At 33.1% G+C, this 15,406-nt stretch overlaps 1 protein-coding gene across 1 annotated transcript; it reads right to left on the reverse strand.

Annotated features, from left to right (window-relative positions):
* Nucleotides 1-1,518: 1,518 nt before the first annotated feature.
* Nucleotides 1,519-14,885, reverse strand: LOC136026007 (cytochrome P450 18a1-like). Its single transcript, XM_065702156.1, has 6 exons — nucleotides 14,480-14,885; nucleotides 11,568-11,689; nucleotides 10,060-10,326; nucleotides 8,884-9,311; nucleotides 5,368-5,698; nucleotides 1,519-3,039 (listed from the first exon to the last, which is right to left on the reverse strand). The coding sequence occupies exons 1-6, from the start codon at nucleotides 14,820-14,822 to the stop codon at nucleotides 2,989-2,991; spliced, it is 1,542 nt and encodes a 513-aa protein (XP_065558228.1). The 5' UTR covers nucleotides 14,823-14,885; the 3' UTR covers nucleotides 1,519-2,988.
* Nucleotides 14,886-15,406: the final 521 nt, after the last annotated feature.

Genomic DNA, 15,406 nt, shown 5'->3' on the forward strand with positions numbered 1-15,406 from the left:
TTATTTAAACAATTAATATATATATATATATATATATATATATATATATATATATATATATATATATATATATATATATATATATATATATATATATATATATATATATATATATATATATATATATATATATATATATAGGGCCCCGCAAAACATGCAATTGGGTCCTGTACTTATTCAATCCTGTTCTGATGCCGGTGAGTATAAGCAGTGCTGATAGCCATTACCTTTTAAACGTTTAATACATTTTTACTTTATAACAGCTGAACCTATTAGGAAAATGCTTGAATCTTTGTTAATTATAGCAAATGGAAATTTCGTGTAACAAAATTATTATCGCACATTGTGTGGTTAAGAGCTATGACTGCATGAAATCAATTTTTACTGGGAAAAAGATTAAGATCAGCTGTTTATGGTAATTCAATCAGGGGAATCACCAAAAGAGACATATTGCAAGGTCTATAATTGTATATTGGTGACTCAGGAGTTATTTTTAGAGTAAATTGATGTTTTTAAAGAGTTTGATGATCATCTAAACTTTGGTTTGAATTCAAAACATCTAGAGTTATTATTGGCAAAAAATTAAAAAAAATCCCCTTTTGCTGCATTCCCATTTTTATTCGACATTAAAACCATCCTAATGATCAAAATTCAAGACACAGAATTGACACAAACTTTATACCACAAAATTTCAGTGTCACTTACTGTCCAGGTCAGGTGTTAATACAAGGTAAGAATATTACATTGGTTGAATGAATTGATAAGTTGACATAGCAAAGTGAGCGTCTTCAAGATGTTATGATTTTCAGAATACAAAATCATTTTCCACTTTTTTTCAGAGCTAGAAAAGGTGCTCAAATAAGCAATTTGGACTTAGTAGCGTTGCATAAAAACATTTAGATTTGCTTATTTTATCGCTGATTCTTCTTGTAGTGTTCAGGATTGATTTGGTTTCCGGAATTCTACTGGTTTGGCTCACCCCTGAAGTCAAATGAAGAAGAATTCAAAGGATCAGCGTAATAGTTCAGAGTAACCGAACCAAATAAATCTGTAACTTTATTAAAGGAGCCACATATTAGAAACCTAGTGAACCAAGTGAACCATACTTGGTACCCTTTCATGCTGCGAGTATAGTTAACTCTGTATTAGCTTAATTATAGACTTATTAATAATTGTTGTCTATTTAAACACGGTATATATCAAGGCCGTATCCAGGGGGGCGGCTAGGGAGGTTCTGAGCCCCCCCCCCATATGTTTGTCTGACTCGTAAAAACATAAAAAAGGGAATATAAACAAAATGTTGATATTTTAAAAGTTTTTGTACACCCCCCCCCCCCCCCAGAAAAATTATCTTGTGTTTTTCAAAACTGCTCCGCAAAACTCATGAAGCATTTCAATCAATTCAGTCATTATTATGCGCATTGGTGGGAGAGTCTTTTCTAGTCTAATCTTAAACATTCACATCCTCTTTCAAACACTCCATAACCTGTTCGATGAATTAATTAAAAAGTAGGACAATTACTTGATAACATTGTAATATATTTTATCAAGACGCTAGTATAAATAAATTAAGCAAATCACAGTCACAACATGAACCCATAATGTGTATTCTAACACTTTTAATGTAAACAATAAACGTGGGGAAAGCAAACACATTCAATGAAATCAACTAATAATAAATACTATCTTGAAACACCGAGTTTCTTTCCTATAATCCAACCGATTAATTCAACGGAAAAAGAAAATAAAGCAATGGATGACTAAAGGTTAGAAATAGTTAATTTTACTGCTTTTACTATATGTTTAGTGATTTCTTATAGGAACTAAGTCCAGAAATTAATAGATAAGCAAATAATTAATTCAGTTTCAATAATTAACAGCCATTGATATTCAGGCTCTGTTCTGTCCTACATAAAAGAGGTTTGACATCAGTTTTCTGTTACCAGTTACTAGTTGAGTAACTAGTTACTTGTAATTACTAGTTGATATTGAATTACACTTAACGAAGTTTAGGTTGTTAACTAATGTTTAGTAGGTAAGTTGCCGTTATTCATAGTTAAAAAAAACAACAACTTTTAAACAAATTTAGGATATGGGTTCATCATCCAGGTCAGAAACACAAACTTTAACCGGACATATAAGCAGAAATAAGGCACTAAAGGGCGTAAGAGCATATACAATAAAGATTTTGCTGTTTTTTGTGCTTAACACACACCAGACCCATGTTTATTTAATTTAATTTATTATTTTATTAAAATTAAGAAAATGGAATTTCTGAATGTCTGATAGATAAAGGATTTTTATCCGGGATTTTGTAGCAAAAATAAAAATTAATAAACGGACTAAGAATCTATTTTCTTTGTTTTTTTTTTCTATTGAGGATGACCGTCCAAACCGAAATATGAGGCGTGTAAAATTCAGGTTTTGGTTATTGCTCTTTAAAGTTCAAGGTTGGATTGAAAATTAAACACTTCGAACCGGTACAAAACATAAAGAAGACACAGAATGACAAAAGCACTGCCATCTGTCTCAAAGAATTATTCTTTGTAAGACTTTTTCATAGTAGCATGCATTCTTCCAGATGTTTCCTAAAATATCTGAGCTAAGAATTTGCACCACATCTAGCCCCAAAACAAGGAACACAAAAAATAAGTCAATTCTTTTGGGCCGAGTAACTGACACAGTTTTGGTATTAGAAGAAGCATTTGTCATAAGTGTTTTTTTTTTTTTTTTTTTTTTTTTTTTTTACAAGGGTCATTTAAAACAGCAATTATCATGACTAGATAAAAACATAACTAAAACAAGGCTTAATATACTACTGGGACTATCAAACGATTCATATAAAAATATAATATAAGCTTTTTCGCCTCCCTTCGGTGGGATTCGATCACAAATGGCTTATTTCACAACCATGCTTTTTATGGCAAGCATAAAAATCGGCGGGCTTGTTTCTAAGTCTTCAGCTCCTCACTTGGTTCATGATTTGTCCTAGGCTTCTTTCTTTGGAATAGTTTCTATTTGACGAGGAATGGCACACATCTGCAAAAAATTACTTTAGTAAATAAAAGGAGGGTTTAATTTGAATTCAGGCAGTCAAAAGGCATGCTTGCACATAAGAAAATAGAAAGCCTTTTGCCAGACCAAAACTTTTTGATCCTTTTCACAAGAAAATTTCATGAGAAATTAAAATAGGTAAGATTCAATTGTTTGGTCTTATTATTAAGTTTTTTTTTTTTTAAATAGGTCACAATTAAATTTCTCATCTTAAAGTTTTGGCTGCATGAATTAATACCAAGGGTTTAATTTAGAGGAAAAGAGGAATGACCGTTTCCAAACTTTTGACCAAAACCTAGTTACTTTCCTTGTCAACATTTCTGTGCCTAAACATTTACTGTCCTCAAATGCAGTCCTCAAATACCCATCAAATGGATATAGTCGTAGTATTTCTCTAGGACCATTAAACTTTAAAAAGCCTCACAAAAGATAAATGTTTTTTCTTTTTTAATCCCTGTAATGTAGTCAAATTAGCCAAATTACAAGCTGATTGTCCTTCCACTTTTTACTCTTAAAAAGAACACAAGATCTTTCAATTTCCTATCAAATCAGCCCCATCCTATCCGAAGCTTATACGATGACCATCGATTCCATAAGAACCTTATATGCCTGGGGCATAACTTACAACCCTCGAACCTGGGCTGTGGAGGGTAAATGCGGTCCTCAAATATCCATCAAATGGATATTGTCGTAGTATATGTACTAGGACCATTAAATTTTGACAGAAAAGCCTCACAAAAGATATTTTCCTCTTTTTGTACTCAATGTAATTTAACCAAATTCTGGTAAAGAATATATATTAATATGTATACTCTCTTTAAATATATATATACGTATGTCTTTTTCTACTTTTAATTACAATAAACAACTTTTCATTGTAGATCTGTAGTAATATTTATTTAAAAGCAAATAAACTTATTGTTCAAAATGAAAAACGTTTAAGTTTTCAAAAAATGCGTTAAGTAAGAAATAATTTTCCAGTTGGTTCCCTCGCCAAATGTGAAGAGGTGCATTTATTTCATGGAATGTAAAGGGAGAGGAGACGGGGCATGGACGGGGACGAAAAATGGCTTATTAGACGCAGTTAATAGGCTTCCAGGCTAACTTTAATACACTATTCAATGATATAAAAAGCCAAATTGTTCAGCCGTATAACGTTATTTGAAAAAAGAAAATGCTCCCTTATTCAGCTAATTCAAAAAGAACTGTTGGGCCGACAAGTTAATAAAATTTATTTTGGCTTTCTTATAAAGATCATAAAAATGTGAAATACGCCCTTCCACTTTATTCGTGACGCGCAACTAGGCAATCAGACCCCTTCTTAGGCCACCTTATGGCCACAAAATCTGTCGCGGCAAAGAATGATATCGCATCAATAATTCTTGGTATAATCTGTCAAATTCTACTGAAGTTCTAATACATTTTTTTTATTTTCATCTTTATTTATTTCAAAAATTCCTTTAGAGCCTGCATTCAAATAGTATTGATACATCAGTCATTATGTCATTGCTCAGTCATAATCAGTCATTGATACATCAGTATACATCAGTCAAAATGTATTTTCATAAGAAAAAAAAGCATTGAGAAGAAATTTTAAGAGTCATTTTATCACCATTGAATTCCCCTTTTATATTTTAAATTAATTTTTAAAACTTCTTCACAAGACAAGTTTTACAAAGAAAAGTAAAGAGCTCGATTAAGCCAAGAATGAGCTAAAATTAAGTCAAATAATCTTCCAAGCGTAAAACTACGACAAATCACTAACAAAAATAAAAGACACTAAAAACGAACAGAAATTACAATAAATAGCCGAACCAAACTCAAAACGAGCAAAAATTAACATGATTAGGGCTAATAACCCCTATGCCTTCTCAAGACCATAACACAATTTGCGCTTCACTGAAAAAAACAAACAAACAAAAGAACTTGGATTATCAGTTTAACTGACATATACTGACATTTCTTCCTTAGTATTTTGATAATTTTTCATTTATGAAAGTAAGAAAGGTGAAAATATTTCAAACGTATTTTGTTTTCAGTAAAGCGCAAATAGTGTCCCGATCTTGATTTGAGTTTTTTTTTTTTTTTTTTTAGTGATTTGTGGTAGCTTTTTCAATCAAATAACCCTTTCGAAGTTCTTCGACAACTCCCCTCGATACGAAATGCCCTGGTCTAAACAAAAAATTATACATTGTGCTCACATAGCTCTTTACTTAAGTCAGTGCCATTGCGCTGCCTACGATTTTATTTTAATGCTAAACAAAAGAATTGCGGTGCCATGAAGAAAAAAAAGGAAGAGAAAGGAAGACTTACTAGGAACTTATTAGGTGTCACTGTTGCACCAACGTGTCCTTTAAGACTTGGTAGTGGTTCGTTTTCAGTTGCAGTTATTGTGAACACATGCAAAAGGGACGAAAATACAAGGAACAATTCAGCCTTTGCTAAGGTATCACCAAGGCACATTCTTCGCCCAACTCCAAATGGGATGAAATAGTCTGGTTTGTGTATGGTATCATCTTGGATAAATCTATCGGGACTGAATTCTTTTGGATTTTTCCAAAGGGTTTCGCTCATATGTACAGCATGGATAAGTGGTACAACTTGAGTTCCTTTAGGAATCAAATATCCTCCTAAATATGAATCCCTGAAAGAAAACTGGTTTTAGAACACGGATCGGAAGACAAATACTGAACAGGGCAATTAGTAAAAATTTGGAGAGAGTTTCTTGGATTATCTTTCAGGTTAAGAACGATAACACTGACCTAACTTTTAATTCATAAGGTTATATATGCCCTTAAATGACGGCAAGACCTGTTATAATAGTTTTTAACGCCTTAAAGATAAGTCGGATACAAGTTATGGTTAACATCACAATGTAACTATATATGAACTATATATATGTATACTAGCTGTTGGGGTGGCGCTTCGCGCCACCCCAACACCTAGTTGGTGGGGGCGCTTCGCGCCCCCCCCCCAAGCCCCCCCGCGCGCGTAAGTCGTTACGCGCCATAATAGTTACGCGCCATTGTAGTTGTGTCCCTATGTCCCACCTGTGAATATAGATATATATATATATATATGGTTTTAACTACGTAAAACTTGCGAATATACAACATTCTTTGCTGTCCCATTGTCTTTGCATATAAATAGATTGTCAGGTTATCCCCCTGTTTCCCCCGGTGTCCCCGTTGTAGTTGTGTCCCTGTGTCCCGGTCGTCATTTATATTCCCTGTGTCCCGGTTTTTTCTTTTTAGTTTTTTTGTAGTTTTTACCTTCTTTTTAGTTTTGTTAATTTTTTTTTTTACTTGTGTCCTGGTCGTCATTTATACTCCCTGTGTCCCGGTGCTTTGTTGATTGCTGTTTTTTTAGTTTTTTAGCTTTTTTATTTTTTTTATTAGTTTTTAGTTTTTTTTGTAGCTTTTGCCTTTTTTTAGTTTTTTCAGTTTTGACGTCACCTGATCCAGTTTTTTCAGGTGACGTCACCTGATCCACGATCCACAGATCCACAGGCAACTTATTTTTATATATATAGATAGTTTTTTTTTTTTACTTATGTCCTGGTCGTCATTTATACTCCCTGTGTCCCGGTGCTTTGTTGATTGCTAATCGAACATTCCTTTTGTCCTGGTCGCTTTCTCTTTGAGTGTCGTCATTTATTAGTTTTTTCCTTTTTTTTTTAGTTTTTTATTGGTTTTTACCTTTATTTTAGCTTATTTTTCAGTTTTTTCCTTTTTTTTAGTTTTTTTTTTTATTTTTTATTTTTTTTAGTTTTTTACCTTTTTTTAGTTTTTTTAGTTTTTTTAGTTTTTTAGCTTTTTTACTTTTTTTATTAGTTTTTAGTTTTTTTTTGTAGTTTTTGCCTTTTTTTAGTTTTTTCAGTTTTTTTTTTAGTTTTTTATTGGTTTTTACCTTTATAGTTTTTTTAGTTTTTTAGCTTTTTTATTTTTTTTATTAGTTTTTAGTTTTTTTTGTAGTTTTTGCCTTTTTTTAGTTTTTTCAGTTTTGACGTCACCTAATCCAGTTTTTTCAGGTGACGTCACCTGACACATCCATCCACACATCCACAGACAGACAACTTATTTTTATATATATGTATATATATATTCAGATATACTGATAATGTGGTTAGCATGGTAATGCGCCAACCCAATTTGTGAGTGACTCTTCTCCTGCTATTATTCTCGATAAAACTTAATCACCAATTCTAAACGAGCCTTGGATCTTATTTCTTATCATTCTTAGGTGATAATACATTCCAAAAGACGTTATTCGCGAGGCTTGCAAAGTGAATAAATTATATGGCTGAATTGGTCTCCCAATGCTGTCAGATCGATTTTCACGACAAGCCAAACATTGGTTGTTTTTTTCTTTTAGATCAGGGCACTTCGTATAAAAGGAGTTGTTGTAGAAACTTCAAAAATGAATCATTCGATTGGAAATTCAGAGGGCTAGTGCACTTTTAAACAGTTGAAAGTGATCCAAGGATAAACGGTCATCCGCATCCATCATTTATCCAAACAATTGTGATCAAAATTTTGAGATAGCCATTTTGTTCAACGTAGTTGAAAATGAATCCAGGCTGATAATTGAAAGTGTTCCTGGCAAGTGGGTTTTGGTGCCAAACTAAAATGTTTATACTCATCTCTACAAAAAAAAATCTACAGACTTCATATCTTTAAACATTCTAAATGGTTAAAATTTTGCAGAATTATAGGTGAAATCCAATTAATGTTGACAGTTAACTGATATAAACTGATTTGGACAATGGAAGCGTAGCTGATTTTAAAATATCTAACTTTTTCAGTTGAAACTTACGATAATTTTTTTTTAGTCAATCTTATTAGCTAGCAAAACTTTCAATTAGATTGTCACGGCTGAAACTTTCAAGCTGTTAGGGCTAACCATCGTGATTTTTATGCAATGCTGTTTTTTTCTACGTAAAAAAAAAATTAATAACAGTCGTAATTTAAAGGACCTGGTTTATTTATGTTTATTTAATTTCTGAATAAAAAAGGAGAAGAAGGCTGGTTTCATTTTTTATCATTTGTTTCTGACACTATGAAAGAAAATTAAATCTTGTCAATTGAGTTTGTTGAATAGAAGCGTAATTCACGAGAAATGAGATTAGTTTTTCTTTTGATTCGACAAGTATTCTAGAAAACATATGGTATTTTAATTTCGTATTTTTAATCTTTAAAGGAGTAAAAAAATCATTTTCAACTTTATATATTTTCTTCCTATAAGTCATAAAAGCTGCATAGTCTAGTTTCAAAGGAACACTAGCTTCTAAAATTTTAACTATTATAGTAAGTTTCATGCGCCACCACAAACCAATTACAATTTAAAGAAAATCCCTCTAAAACGCTTTATATAATAGCTTGTTTTTCATTTTATTTTTCCACCGGATCCTGGTCGGTGGCATTTGTTCATTGGATAACAGCAATTATTACAATATCTCACCTGGTCAGTACGATATCTCACTGATGAACCTGATTTTACTATTATGCTGAGTTTCCAAGCAGTGCCGTCACTGGGATTTTTCAATTGTCTTAAAGAAACTGAGTACGAATAAAATTAAGTGTTCATCTTAATACACGGCTTGTCGCAAAACCCCGGAAACCTATGAGATTTTCTCAAAAAAGAATTTTTATTGTTGAGTATTTTAGTATAAGAATTGACACCTTATTAGGCAGAGTTTATTTAAGAGACTATTTAGTGCATTTTTAAGCTATTTAAGTAAGTTACTTTTTACAGATAAAATATAAATTTTATATTAAAATAGTATATTAAAATGTATTGGGAATTCAGAAATAAAAAAATAAACCGTACCTGCTTGTTGAATGAATAGTTCCCAAAGGTACGGCAGTTGACCTCCTCATACACTCCAAAATAAATGCTTGTGTGTACGGCAGGTGAGGAAGATCATCCAAAGAAGGTAATCTGGAACGGCCCACAACCCTATCGAGCTCCTCTTGAACTTGTTTTTGCTTATCTTGTTCTCTTATTGCAAATATTATAGACCAAAGTAAGGTCGTTTTGACAGATTCAGATCCAGCACTGAACATATCCCCGATAATTTGTTGAATTTGTTTGTCAGGGTTTCGTCCTTCAAAAAGGGAGTCGAGACGATTTTCTTCTTTTGCCTGATGAATCGCCAAAAGGTATGCATCAACTATATCACGCACATTATCTGGGGAGAAACTATGGCGATGTTCATCGACAATTTGTTGGAAAAATTCGCCAATTTCGTCACGATTCTAAAAAAAAGAAATTTTATTTCATTGGGAAAGTCTGGATAAAGTAAATGTCACTGGGTTGGAGAGAAAGATTACTGGAATCAGATGAACCTCAGACAAACATTATCCTGTTACAGAAACTAAGCTAGAAATACATTAATTATACTTGGAATAATAGTATTTTTAAGCAATTCTAGAAAAATACTTATGTTTTGTCTCATTTTAAAAATTGATCATCTGTTTTTTACGGAAAAATGATGACGCTAAAATTTTGCCTTAAAAACAAGTTACAAAACCAAGATTTATGTTTACCACTTATCTTCACTCAATTTCAAATTAATAACGCACGTGCAAATATTCATAAATATATTGTACCTTATTCCAAATTTTGCCCGATGATTACATTTTCTGTTCAGAAGAAATGGATCTTTTTTTTTTAATGATTCTTTCTAAGTAGAATAAAAGGTTATGATACTACCGAAGCGTGAAAATTTGTTATGGTCTATTTCAATTCAAAAAGCTGCGACAGTTTTAGTCGAAACAGATACATCATATTTCAGGTCTATTCGGAATGAGGAAAGGGGAATAATAACCAACTTTCCCAGAACATCAAAAAGTGACTTTATTCCGTGTTTATCTGCTTCCAATTACTCATTTTCTGCAAATATCTTGCAAATTTTTGAAACCGATTGTTTTCCATGATCTAGAGAATCAGAATTTAGTTTTATAGAGAATCAGAATTTGTTCTAATTCACAATTTTATTATTACCTTGCAGATTTGGGTGTAGGCCTTGCTCATTCCTGGAAGAAATCGAAGAAATGGTAGAAAAGCAGCGGCAGCCATAATAGTGAAAAGTCGGAAGCCTTCATCCAAAAGATGTGTAAATCGCTTGAATTTGGAGTCGTCATGATGAAATCTTACTGACATTAACATAGAACATATTACGTTGGACACTGTGCATGATAAATGTGTAGACAGATCAACCGGAGCTGAGTTAAGACTTCCCAGGTTTTCAATTAATTCCTCAACTTCCGTCTGAAAGAAAATATTAGGCTGTTAAAATTGAAAGTATTTGATATTTATAAACTTTAAAAAGAATTGCTTTAAAAAATACTTATTTATTTTCACAAAATGCAGAACAAATCAAACAAAATTATGTTTGAAGATGTTTCTTTTTAGACACCTATGTTACAAGCCTGACATTATGGATCAAAACTATAATTGTGTATGATCTGCCAATTAAAATTCATCATGATTAATAAGGTGGTTCATTGCATAAAATATTCAAATAATGAGTAAATAAATATTGGTTAAAACCTTAACCAAATGTGACTATTGACCTGGATAAGTTTTGCTTATTTTGACAGTTATTTAAGGTAAGCTTGATCACACACTTTAAAAAAAAATAGAGTTTCAAACGTTTTTATTTTCGTAGAACTTAATAGTATTTTGAATATCAGAACTGGCAGGATGACAAAATATCAAGAATGAAGAAGTAATCACATCTCTTCTGAAATATTCAAACATAAGATTTCGTAATTAATTAAATACAAAAAGTGGGTATATGGACCGGAGAATGGATGACTGCCAACCTTTTCCTACCAACCCTACACCTTAAGCATGAGGTTTCAAAAAAAAGTTATATTCCGGTTTTCACTTTCACGGGTCGTTGTCCAGAATATATTTGACAGCTTTTTTTGGCAATATGTCTGTTACTGTTTATGGCTATCTTATAGAGTAACTAAACAGGAGTAAAGAGTTAATTGAGGGCAGATTTCTAAATGAATAATTCCTCTGGCCAGTTGTATTGATATACGAGCTTTTGAACACCCAGTGAAGTGTTTTCTTAAATTTTTCAGAGATTGAAGAAAAGGATATTCAAAACGGCGTTAACTTGGAAGTGGTTTCAAAAATCACGTCTTACAAGGTACAAATTTAATTCTGGGTTCCGTCATCAACGAGCTAAATATTGCATTCCGTAGGAGATTGCTATATCTACCTAACATAAGAGATATGGACACATAAATTTATTTGGGGGGATGGGGAAGCTGGCACTATTAAACATGGGCAAATTTCCGTGAAGAATATTGGAAATTATAAGGAAGTCGTAAAAAACCGATATTTCGGTGAAAGATGACTTAGACTCCCTCCTCCCCATGCGAGGATGCGAGGATGCGAGGAAACGAAAAGTTTTCAAATCATAATTGGGGTAAGTTACTTCTTATCATTCTAAAGAATACCGGAATATTGACATTAAATTCGAATTGGTATCTCACCATAATTCTGTCTTCCATCATTTCACGTCCATTGCCTGCATGTTTAATTCCGAACGATCTTAAGCGATCATGCAAAAATCTTCGTTGATCCTTCCAGAGCTTCCCTTCAGCATTTATTATGCCTAAAACGAAAAAAAAATATACCATATTCTTTTTTTCTCAAAGCCAAAAAAATACCTAGTATACGTTAAACAGCCAGTGCATGCGAACCCTAAGGGATATACAGTAGAATTCCACCTAGCCCATAATACCACCAGTAACTGTAACGTTAGTCAGACCCCCAAAGACCAATGACCTAATGATTCATCTATCCAGCCTGACAGATTGCCACACAAATCAAATAACGGGGGGCTTGACCTTGGGGCTCCAACCTGTCTGGATTTAAACTCGATAAAACAATTTATAATGCCTAAAGGCTTATTCAAACTGAACCAGACAACCAGCCGTCAAAAGAGACGTGATAAAATGACCAGAAGTACTTACACCGGGAAACCCCCTCTGCCTGGAACATATTTACGTTGGTTTACTTTAGATTAAGTAAGCTTTCCAACTTTCAAGACCTTTATTAAGCAGGGCCGTATCCAGGATTTTTTCGGGGGAGGGAGTATTTACAATAGGAATTTTTTTATGGGGGAGGGATACAAAACAAACTTCAAAAAACGCATGAAAAATTCGTTTATACTCATTTTTGTTACGTTTTTACGAGTCGTACAAACATTTTGGGAGGTGGGTTGGGGCTTTAATCCCCTAACCCACACCCTGGATATGGCCCTGGTATTAAATTATTGTCAAGATCCAACTGCAATAAACTTGACTTTTTCACTCGACCTTAATGTATTTTGAGTTTCTAATACTAAGTTAATGGAACAAATACCCCCTTGACAGTTATTTTGAGCAACACTAGCTAAGAAGGAATACAAACAAAGCTTAAAAATGCCAACAAAATAATTTTGTATGGGTTTTGCGTAAAAGACAATAAATTTTGTTAAAAACAGCATTTTTGGGTGACGGGGCATAAAAATGCAAAAAGTATAACTTTTTATAATGGTTTGGAAGGATAAATACCTGATGTGGCCTGGCCAGGGGCTGGTATAAAATTCAATAAATCTATAAAATCAGATATTATTTACAGCACAAAGTTGTGCCTTATTGGATTGAGTAAGTCTCTTAAAATTCTTATTTACTGTTGAGCCTATGATTTACGCAGTATCTAGCATTGATTTGAGATGGCTTTTAACTACGGGTTAATCTTTTATAGACTGTATAAAAGTAGCTCTACAAAGAAACATAAGAACACAAACGGAGACGGAATTTTTTTTGTCTTTCCTGAGATTCTAACAAGATGAGTTTTGTGTATCTTTTCTAAGGATTATATGCCCCCCCCCCGAAAAAGTCCTGAATACGACCCTGACAACATTACATTATACAATTGATCAAATCACTAAATTATTCGAAATCCACACTATGTTAAAACATATTTAAGTAAAATGAACACTGCACTCAATTCCATGGGAGCATAACTGACATCACCAACACTTTATCAATGAAAGGGTGTAATACAAATCCTAACGTGTATTTTTCACTTTAGCCTCTTGCTTCCCTCTGGGAGCATCCGTATAGAATTTAAAATGTGCATCATTTAAAGGGTTTGATTTATTATAATACATAATGTTAATAGGCGCTTTTTTCTTACGAATCCTGAAATACTTATTTGTTACTATTTCACGTTCCGTTTTTCCTATCTTCACACCAAGCCCTAAACGTACTGCAATTTTTATTTCGTCAATTAAAAAGCGTTAACTGTAAGGAATTTTGCATCTTTTTACATACTTCATTGAATACAAGATTACTGAGACCGAAAAATTGATCCCTGTATGTTTTTATTCCACTATTTCTTATCTAAAATACATCAGAGTACTTATTGTACTATATGGTCTTTAAAACGACTCTTCGCTTTCCCGGAGTGTTCTTTTATGGCTATTTGTCAAAATAACGAATTTTCAATGCTTAGATTCTTTCTCTGATCGGGCTAAGATTAAAATTTCAGAATATCTAAGTTAAGTGTAACAAAACATCTGAATTTACAAGATATACCGAGTCTTTGTACAAGGCTTCATTTCCTTATTAGCATTATGGCTTAACATACTTTTGTTTGCTTGTTCTTAATAGTAGTAGCAAACGTATTAAAATAGCTATTAAAAATGTTCTAGTTGAGTTCATTGGTAAAAACAGATTGTACACTGCTTTTGCAGTTTTGGTCTAGTATACAGACAAATTTATGCTTACCCTTTTCTGAATTAAGGACCTGGTATTAGTGGGATCACGGAATGTTGGTTTCAATTATGTTAAAACTGTGTGTTATGAACTTTTCACTATATTTGAAAGTTATTGAGCTAGAATTTGACATACCCCGCCGGGTAGGCGTTTCAGTATCCTTAATTCTGTCCCTCCTTGAAAGCGATGAATATGGAAAAATTTGAAAGATTATGTACTAAGCAGACATAAACTTCACAAATAATCTTGTATCCTGAATAATAATCTACAGCCCAAATATGATTCAGGTTTATAATCTCCAGCTCAAGCACTGAAAACCCCCCGTCAGAATCTTTAAAGCCTTACAAGTAAGGAAGTATTGGTAACGGAAGCTCAAAACAACGTGTCATGGGCTTTATATCAAATTCCTTGAAGATTAGATTCACCTTGCTCTATAGCTTATCAAAATAGTTAAAAACCCCAAACTTTTGCTTTACCCACTCTCCCTTTTTTAAATATGAGCCATGGTATCACGAACTAGGTTGTTGTGATATAATGTCCGGTTCTGCATAAGCCTTTCAAACTATTTCGCTATTTGACCAGTCTATTCAGCAAAAACATGAATATATATAAAAGGATATAAGTCATAAGTAACTTACCGAGTCCATCTAATATCTTCGAAAATGTATTTTCCGGTCTTGCGCAAAACTCCTCTTTTCTAAATGCTTCGCGAATCAATTTGTGGTCACTTAAAACTACAAAAAGCTCTTGTCCAAGTCGAACACTAAATATTTTGCCATACTGATGAGATAGATCAGTTAAATTCTCATGAAAATCTCCTTTGATAAATGGTAGGTATCCAAGGATAGGTAATCCATTCGGTCCAGGTGGCAGTTGTCTCCATCTTTTGTGTGTTGTGAGAAGCCAGTTCAAAGTGAATATGAGAAATAAAACAGAAAATCCAAAAACTAAATTTCCGATAACAAGGACATCTCCAATCATTGTGACTTGATGTTCGAAGAATACTCTTCCAATTTAGTTAGTTTACAACTGAAAAATTTCACTGTACATTTTCACTTTATATAGTGCTCGGAATATAGTGCTTTATCAGAGAGGTGGGAGCACAGCGTGTAAGCTCCGCCTACAACCCAAAGGTATAATCTATGCCTAATCCGTCAGATTTATATCTAGTGCAAACATTTCATTGAATAAGCTGCTATAAAAAAAATACCCATCGTAGTCAAGGATTTGACATTTGACTTTCTCTTTCCAATAAAAACTGGTTATAATAGCTTAAAATTTGTCGGCTTTCGTTTACGTATTTAATCATCATCATATCTCGTCATAAACATAATGGAATCTGGAAAGGATAATTTTGTCCCAAAGGTGACATAAAAGGCTTTCCACAGTAAGCAATTTAGAGTGTAACGTGTGCATAGACCTCTGGAAGGGAACCCGCGGTCACGCAGAGTCTAAACTCTGGGACTGAGGTATATGTATTTTATTGCTTTATATAGCTACCTCTGGCCCCAATATTTCAGAGTTCCACGCATTTTGATTGATTTTCCCGAGACAATCCCCAGGGA

Source organism: Artemia franciscana, chromosome 4, assembly GCF_032884065.1.
Source record: "Artemia franciscana chromosome 4, ASM3288406v1, whole genome shotgun sequence".
Lineage (NCBI taxonomy): Eukaryota > Metazoa > Arthropoda > Branchiopoda > Anostraca > Artemiidae > Artemia > Artemia franciscana.